Here is a 9,901-nt window from a genome sequence, read left to right as displayed (position 1 = left end):
CAGCAGTCACAGCCCATGTTTCACTGCCATGTAGCATGGCTGTTCGTACACATGCGTCATACAGTCTGCCTTTTACTCTGAGTGAGAGTCCCTTTGTCGCCAGCAGAGGTAAGAGCTCTCTAAACTTGGCCCAGGCTATTCTTATTCTAGCAGTTACACTTTCAGTGCACCCATCCCCACTACTAACTTGGTCACCCAGATAGCGGAAGCTATCGACTACCTCTAATTTTTCTCCCTGGAATGAGATAGTTGTTTCCTGTTTGTTTACAGTGTTTATTGCACCTGAACATCTGCCACATACAAAAACTAACTTTGTTGGTGAGGATTATTGCTATTTTATAAAAAGTTTAGATAGATTTCAATAAATATATCTATAAACTGTCTCATTGGATAAAGACATTGAAATCCATGATTTGTTGTATATATTTCCATCGGATAAGATTTAACTCAAAACATTCATATATGAAAAAAATAGAACATCTGTAGATGACCAGAAAATATACTCATTCAAATGCTATTTGAATAAATCTACAAAATATATCGTAAATAGCCCAATCAATTTTTACTACCTAGGCAGATTTAAAAATTGTCAGAGTTGTTAAATTATTTGTACACATGATCATACATATGAGGATTAGAGGGCTTGTGTGGCACATGGAATAATGCTGTTGGGTTATTTATTTATTTATTTTATATTTATTTTTCTTTTTTTGTGTATATACAAACTGACAACTTCCTTTTTTCTTTATCACAAGTTTCATAAATCAAAATTGGTGAAAATTCTTCAAATGTTTTAATATTTTTGACAATAATAGTTGTCTCTGCTTAACCAACCTAAAACTGTTTTAAACTCCTATTTTGTTAGTTTGAAAATTCAGTAATTCTGTCTGTCCCTCTCTTCCTCCTTTTAGTTCTGCCACACCACTCCTTCACATGTTTCCTTATACATTAGGTTTCTGACAGAGACACACCCACAAAGAATTTATAACATTCTTCTGGGTGGGTATGGGCACAAATTTTTTAAGCCCTGTTTAAAAGAACTACTGTTGGAATTCCCAGCCAGGACTGTAATATGAATCCCTTTTAATGCTAGAGCAGATCCTAATAGTTTCCAGCACCTGTTGTTAGTTTCCACTTGCTATTTTCTCTAGCTCAATGGTTTGCAAATGTCACTCAAAGATTTCTTTAAATGTAAATTAATTACTGTTTTCCTCTCTCTATTCAAAATATTCCATACAAAAATGTATACATAGGTATGTGTGTCTATATGTAATTATACATATTCGAATTTATTCATACTGTATAATGCATGTGGATAAGTATGTATAAATAAACTGTAATTATCCAGTAAAACTCACACATATACAGGAATTGCATACATACATATCCCTGAAGCAACTAGTTATACTCCATCAAGACACGCTATTTCAGAATGAAGATTTGTTTGTTTTTATAATTATTTTTTCTATTTAATTTCTGTAAAAAAAATTAATAATAAATTCTTTGAAAAAAATTTCTTCTGATTGAACTTTTTTTTAATTAAAGTTGTGTGATTTATTATTATTATTATTATTATTATTATTATTATTATTATTATTATTAGACTATTTTGGCAAAATCTTGTTTCTCTCTCTTTTTTTTTTTATTATTTTATTTGTTCATTTATTTATACTTTTATATATTTCTGCTTGTAAAGATGGCTAACCTTATTAGTTCTGGAGAAATCTGATGCCAACTTGACGTCAGTAAGTTAGGGACTGGGAAATTGACTGAAAATGGTTCAAAGCTTTGTTACACATGCTGATATTATAAAGCTAAAAGCTCAACTTTGAGATTGAAACACTTCTATCCTGTTATTTATTTATTTCATTACCCTCAGACATGTCAGCATAGCCTAGACAAGCCTACAGTGAAGGCCTTTATGTGGATGCTCAACCTGCTAGAAATAGCAGCTGAATTTTCTTCATGTCCTACCATCTTAAAAAGATGTACATATTGGATAATGTAGACATGGATTAGTATGCCTTAATAAAAGAGGAGATGAACATCTTTGAACATCTGATTTCTCTGGGTACTTACCTGTGTGTGACTAAATGACATAGCCTAGAAGCAAAAAGTATCAGCTTGTTGCTGACAGTGTGGTTCAAAACTTTCATTTAATTATCAAAAGCAGTAACATTGGTTTATAGTTCGTAACAGTTAGATTATAGGATCCAGTCTAGAGTAGTCTGTATCTCTTCTCATTGGGTTTGATGCAATAAGTACTAGTAATTACTGGAGGCAAACTAGATTGATGTAAACTTCATTACATTTATTGCTTATCTTTCTTTTAAGGAATTGAACTGAAATCAGAAGTTAACCTGGTAAACTTGATACTTGTCACGAAACATTTGATAGATCATATGTTTTCATGCTACTTATGCAAATAAGGGGTTGGCTTGGCTCTGTTGTACTTCCTACTACTATTTCTCATAAGAATATGTGAAAGTAGGCAGTTACACAGACTTGTCTAAATTATATTAAACCTAAAAAAAAAGTAATAAATCAATGGTGATGAGATAAGTCAACATGCAAATTATAAAACATTAAATTTCTGGAACAACTGAATCTTCCTTTTTTAGAAGATTGATAAAAACTTTCTAAATTAAAAGGGAAAAATAAATTTTCCAGGTTTACAAGTTTTTGTCAATTTTCTTTAAAAAAAAAAAAAAACAGATCCTAATTATATATCTTCTGATTGAATCTTATACATTTTCTTACTTTGTCATTCACTGCTGATATCTGGAACTGAAACAGCAGTCAAAGAGCTTGATGGGATGTTTCTGTGACTCAAGAAGGTCATTGCTAAATTTTCTATTCATTTCCTTCTTGCTCATCTTCTATCCTCTAGCTCAAATTCCACAACTTTATAGTTATGAGAGGCTGGCTAATTTTATAATCTTTTCCATAAGTTAATCATTTAATGCTCTGAAGCTGTGTGTATGCTATCATTCTAACCATTTTGTTTCTGATCATATCTCTGATTTTGTTTGCAATCTTATGAAGGTTATTTAATCTTGTGTGCAAATATTTTTCTCTGATTCTCAATTCTAGCGCTAATAATGCTAGTAAATCAAGAGTGACAGAAAGTAGGGGGTTATCCAACTGGACTTCAGTGTTCTTAGGGAAGTTCAAGTATCTTACGGAAACTAGCTGAAAGCAAACATTGTCAGTCTTTTATATCCTTATCTCAATCTTTCTATCTTTGCTATTCTGTGTAATGGTGCTACCAGGGTAACTGTGCTTCTTTATTTGTTATTAAAGATTGTCTGGGTTTTGTAATATTCACAGGCTTCATTAATGTTACATATAGTTGTTCCCCACCCCCCAGCCATATGAAAAACAAATTATTCTTAATTGATTGTTAATTTTCTTTTCTTCTCAAAATATTTCTTAATTATTTCTCAATTGAGTTTGACTCTTTAAAACAAATGGAATTACATGCATTGTCCCCATAAAGCAATGCAAATATTTCCATCAGAATATGAAGGTGCAAGGAGTCAACATTATTAAAAATCTCCTAATGACATTAATTCTTAACCTTTCCAAAATCAAAAGGACTGTTTAGTAATGTGAATAACCTAATGTAAGGTAAAAATGCAGTTAATTAATTAAGCATTTAGCGAAGCAAGCCAACAGCTCGACATTACTGGTTGGAAGAAGGAATCTATGAAACCACTCTGTTCAAATTATCTTTGGTATACATGATGTGACTGTGTTTAATATGCTTTCAGAACTGATTTACTATACTTATACCCTAATAATGTGCTTTGGGAGTATTGCCAAACTTGCCTGTTAAGACCATCAAACCAATGTCAGTAGGGACAATGAATATTATAAATAATGATTTCATATATTGGTGCAAAACCTTAGAATAGATTGTGGTATTGTTCATGTCTGAAAGGCATTAAATGTTACAAGTGGAATATTTCCAACTTGGAATCACATACATTTGTGATCCCAGTTTCAGAACTTACCATAGTACCATGACACTCAGTTAATATCATAAATAATGAGTCATAATGTTGAGTAGAACAGTGTCAACTTCTAAAGAGTTAATTGTACTTGAGCTGTATCTACTAAATGGTATTGGTATCCCCTGCTCCACTTCCTGGCAACATCGGAGCTGGTAAGAAGTAAAAACAAATGACTGGGTGATATGACACTATGTAGAAATTGGGAAATACATGACAACAACATATCAATAAATGACTTATCTCTAGAGAGATTGTTGGTTCATAACTTCACTTTGGCTATAGTAAGGAGCAATAAACTATAATAAGAAGTCAATAGAAGGATGAAAGTGAAATAGTGTTGTTGTTGGATAGCTGGCTAATAAAAATGAATATAAGTTAGCTATAATAATAATATTATCACTCACATAATACAGAGATATTATGGATCCTTGTGGTACCAATATATAATGTTCTAATATATAATGACAGATTAGGCAATATTTTTGCAAGTATATGATGATATTCTTTTGGTAAAACTCACCAATTAAGATGTTTGTTTGTCACTAAATCTTTTTAGCAATATTTCCAAGAAAACTTTTGAATATGCATATTGGTATTCATTAAAGAATTATCAACAATTAGGTTGTATTGGTGAATTTATAATTGATGACTAAATTGTGCAGCTCAGTGAGCCCTAAAAATCAGTTAAGTAATTAAAGAATAAAACGTTTTGGATGGTACAACAATGCACTATAATACAAAAATGGACTATATACCTGTTGTAATTTGGTTATCTATAGTCCGATGATATTTCGGAATTACAATTCCTTCTTCAGATATTCTTAGATGGAGTCTCTGCTATAAACTGTTTTCCAACGGTTTTCTGTTTTTTCAGAAGCGTCTCAGTAGTGGTCTCACGAAGCTTTAGAAAAGTTACTTCTTCCCTTCATATAAGAAAATTATAAAATTTGATCTAATGAACCTCCAAATATAATCAAAGGAAAATTTGTATTTTCCTGTACTTGTGTTGTCATTTTCTTTGCAAGTTTAGCTCTCCAAATGGATTTGTTTCAAACAACTACCATTCATTGCTGTATAAATGACTAAACAGATCCAGTTTGAAACCAGCCCATGTTCTATTTAGGTGAAACTAGATACTTTGACTCCTAATCAAAGTAAGGTTTTTCTTGAAGACTAACAGTCATATACTCTTTCATCTACTTTTGAGTTTGATTAATAACAATACATATTATTAAATTATCATATGTAAAGTGAACAATAAGAATCAAAATGACTTGTATATTTATTCTTAATATGTTCTGGCAAATTCGAACATGAATATACTAATTGCTGTTGTGTTTCATCACTAGAGAACAACTACTTAACAAAGAATGTGTGTTCATAACACACTCAATTCATTAACACAAGGGACTCTAGGACAAAGTTGTCACAACACAGATTAAGGTATCTCGAAAATGTCAGCATGCAGAATCTCCACATGAATTTATATTTTTGGTGAATGATAGTTCAGGCTTTTGCAGTAGATTTGGAAGTGTCCCACACTATTATTTGGTAGCTAAAAAAAAAAAAAAATTGATACTTCAAGAATTGGAGATCAGAAACTGACATCCTGGGATCAGTTCATTGTTGCAGTTAGAATTTAAATGCAGTGACTCTTGTATTTTGATAAGAATTGATGCTGTGCAAGATCAAGGAAATTATAAATGCTTATTAATATCCAAAACATGTAAAAACTACCACTGCACTCAAAATAAATTATGCTAACAGAATGGTTTCTGCTGAAGGAATTAGCAAGTATTCATTTTTGTAGTCAATCAAAATACTTATCAGATATGCAAAATCAACAAATTGATGGGTTGTATTGAAACTTTAGCATCCAATATGAACTTATAGATTAATTTTATTGCACAATCACATTCCTGTAATCTAATTCTTCTGGTATTCTTATTTAAAAATTAAGAGAATTAAAGATCTGCATCTTTATAATTTCCTTCATTCTCTGATTCTTTATTCAATGAAATATTCAAAAATCAAGATTTGATGAAAGTTTGGGCTTTTACGAACTGTTAAATGCATCAAAAAGCTCACCTTAAGTGCATGAATTGTAAAATAACAGGTTTTTCTTCTTCTCTAACCTTAATATTGTCATTGAAGCAAATAGAATGTATTTTGCTGATTGTTTTGTATATGGAATTACATATTTAGGGAAGTGGTTACACACCATTAGGTGTACACCTGCTTTCCTATATTAAATTCGGAATAACAACGAAACGCAGAACTCTGAACTATCAACACAACAATATTTATTTATGGATGAAATAGGCAGCCTTTGGTTGCTGAGACGCCGGAATGTTGTTGTGAGCTGTCCCCAGAGTTGGATTGTTGGAGAGACAGCTTGGTACGACCACGCTCAATGAGAGAGCTCTGTAGGACCTGTGTTGCCTCTTCGCAGGCTGGCGAGAAAAAAAGAATGAAAAAAGCGGGAACGCTTAGATGTTGAACTCCACGCATGCGTGGATAAAAACGCAGCAATGGCGACCGTACCTTGGCGCCAAATGACGTCACTACACATAATACATTGGTTCTTATATTATTAGTAATATTTTAGTTGCTGTATAAGGTAGCAAGCTGGCAGAATTGTTAGCATGCTGGGCAAGAAGTTTAGCAGCATTTTGTTCCATTTTTACGTTCCGAGTTCAAATTCAGCTGAGGTTGACTTTGACTTTCATCCTTTCAGGGTCAATAAAATAAGTTTCAGTTGAGCACTAGCATTGATTTAATTAACTTATACCCCCCCCCCCAAGATTGCTGGCCTTGTTGCCAAAATTTGAAAGTAATATTTTTGTTGTTGTATCTCATCACAAGAACAAGTGCTTGATGGGAGCTATTGCTTGTCTTTTTACAACAGTATTAGTGATCTTTTGTAATGTTTCATAAAAATTACTTGCCATCCCATCATTTATTGTGCCATGCTATACTAATGGTTATTGGTATATGGCAACTTATTCAATAATGAAAAGCTGATTCTGTGGCTGTTAACCCAACATCTGAAAACAGTTATTTGATCTACCATATAGAGCACATCTGAATTTAGTAAAATCTCTCCTTTCAGGTAGGAGAAATTTCAAGTTGACCACTCCCCCCTCTCTCTCTCTCTCTTTCTCTCTCTCTCTCTCTCTCTCTCTCTCACACACACACACTCTAACACATTCTTTAGTCTATCTGAAATTTTTATCTGACAAATTACACTGCATTCTGGTATATTTTATGATGTTTCTCTCTCTCTTTTTTTTTTTATAGTTCTTGATACTGCTGGTCAGGAAGAATTTAGTGCTATGCGAGAGCAGTACATGCGAACTGGTGAAGGTTTTCTGCTTGTGTTCTCTGTAACAGATAGAAGTAGGTAAGTACTGTTAGGATCTATAATGTTTCAGCTTCCAGTTATCAACCAAGGTATGTTGAACAACTCCAGCTGTCTGATATTTATTTTACAGCCGTTTCCAAGACTACATATTTAATCAATATCGTTCAGCTTTCTGTATGTCACTCAGTGTTGCTGAATTACCAATTTAGACATAGCAGCATTCCTTGCTTAGCAATTCCACATTTTGATTTAACTCCTGAATCAAAAACATTTGTTTGATGTACTTACCACTCTTTGTGTTTTAGCAAGAGATCAGCATTAACAGAAATAGCCATGGCCAGAGATGAATTTACTGGCTTCTTTCAGGAGGGTTAATGTGATTTAAACAGCCGGTTTCTAGAAATGATCCAGAAGGTTGATACATGCTTCTATAGGGATGGATATCAGGCTTTTATTTCTGTACCTATGCAAGAAGTCCAGTCTCTTCAGTTGTTAAGCTGGTTTTAAGGGTCTTAATAAATTGGACTTTTACAATCTTATGATCCAAATTATCAGAGTATCTTATCAAAACACATGCTTTGTTCAGCATTTCTTTTTTATGTAAAAAAAAAAAAAAAGACCAGGTTCTTATTTGGTTAAATGTGCAGGATTGAATTATATGGTACAGTTGATCCAGTATAAGTTTGTGCATCATATGCACACCTACAAGTATAGATTTTTTTACATGACTTATCCCTTGTCAGTTACAGCTATTACTAATCCTTGGTAAAATATGTATCAAAGTACAATATTTTTGTTTCTTAGTGCATGACAAAGACTAAGTACTTTAGTGTGTACTTTTCCTTTGTCAGTTGAATAGGTAGTTCTTCTCTATTGAAATAGTTTGGTACTTTCTGTAAAGTGGTCAATGATAGAAAGGCATCCAGTTGTAGAAACCAAGCCAAAAGGAAACATAGAAGTGAGAGGTAGTCTTCTGACCTGTCTAGAAGGGCAATAACTACTAAGAACTGACTCAGACCATGATAACCCATCCAACCCATACTGGCATGGAAAGCAGACATAAAATGAATGATTTCATGTAAACTCTTTCCTCTTTCTCCTTCCCTCTCTATCTTTAACATTCAATGACATCTGTTTAAGTGAAACAAATTCACTCAGCCATCACACAGGTAATTCAGACTCTTGGGATATGGAATTTTGGTGAAGGAAAAGATCATTTTTAGTTTTGTTCTGATAGAAATTACATCGTTTTTAGCTTGAAACAAAGAATGCCTTGAGGTTGGACTAACTAAAGGGTCCATTTAGGACTAAGTTTCAAAAGTAATATTGATGTGAAAGACACTGGAATATCAAGAACCTTGTCAGTCTTGTCATTGGTCAAAAGGGATGTAACATTTACAAACCTTCATTTGGTTCCTGCTACTTTTCATTCTAGGTCATCTAGAAATATATTGGTCAGCATTCTGCTGAATCTGGAAGTGAAGGAGAAGCCTTTAATTTGCCAGTATATAGTGTCCTTGTTTTGGAAATAAGCATTGCTGGTGCAGAATTCCAGCAAGAATTTGAGACTTGTTGGTAAAATGTAGGTGAAGGTCTGTAACTGTTTCTAGGCCTGTTATATTTATAATTTTATAAGCAATTGCTTATTCTGTTTCTAATATATGTGCATGCACAGTAAACGAGGAGTATGAATACAATGTACTTGTCATTTCTATCAGATTTTTAGTGTGCTGCTTAGATGATGGTGAACATTGAAGCACAATTATGACATCTGAAGGCTTGAATTTATTTTATTAATATTTAATAAAATTAATATAAGTGAAACAATAAATGATGAAGATTTGAAACTTACATAATTAACTAACTACATCAAGATGGAGTGTAATAAACACTTAAACCTTGATAAAATAGAGGCATTACTCAAACAGTTCAAAATTTTATTTAAAATTTTGTAGATGGCACTAGGTCTGAATTGGTTTATCTTAGTACATCAAAGCAATTAAGAAACTAAATGATATTCGGTATGCTATAATAATTCAAGATTGTTCATTTGAAGCTTAAGTGGTGTTTTTGAAAATATAATTATACTTAACCCTTTAGTGTTTAGACTGGCTGTATCCGGCCCAAATATTCTACACATTTTATGCTCAAACTGGCCAGAACCAGCATCTCACACCTACCCTGCAATGTCATTCTAAAAATAAGCAATTAGATCTTTCCTATCTTGAAGCTACAAAATAATATCAGATAAATTTTTTTTAATGTGAATAAATAAGGATTACTTTTGACAAATTAATTTGAACGCTAAAGGGTTAAAGAAAGACAATCTCATCATCATCATCATCATCATCGTTTAACGTCCGCTTTCCATGCTAGCATGGGTTGGACGATTTGACTGAGGACTGGTGAAACCGGATGGCAACACCAGGCTCCAGTCTGATTTGGCAGAGTTTCTACAGCTGGATGCCCTTCCTAACGCCAACCACTCAGAGAGTGTAGTGGGTGCTTTTACGTGTCACCC

General features: G+C 32.9%; 1 protein-coding gene across 1 annotated transcript in view; it reads left to right on the top strand.

Moving 5' to 3' along the window:
* LOC106868943 (ras-related protein R-Ras2) overlaps positions 1 to 9,901 on the top strand; it is a 39,820-nt gene that overhangs the window by 8,855 nt on the left and 21,064 nt on the right. The window contains exon 3 of the mRNA XM_014914417.2: positions 7,317 to 7,419. Coding sequence (XP_014769903.1) covers positions 7,317 to 7,419 — 103 coding nt within the window. The remainder of the gene's footprint in view (positions 1 to 7,316; positions 7,420 to 9,901) is intronic.

This window comes from Octopus bimaculoides, chromosome 10 (assembly GCF_001194135.2).
Source record: "Octopus bimaculoides isolate UCB-OBI-ISO-001 chromosome 10, ASM119413v2, whole genome shotgun sequence".
NCBI classification, from domain to species: domain Eukaryota; kingdom Metazoa; phylum Mollusca; class Cephalopoda; order Octopoda; family Octopodidae; genus Octopus; species Octopus bimaculoides.
The sequence above is the reverse complement of the archived record's forward strand: the minus strand, read 5'-3'. Positions and strand labels throughout refer to the sequence as shown.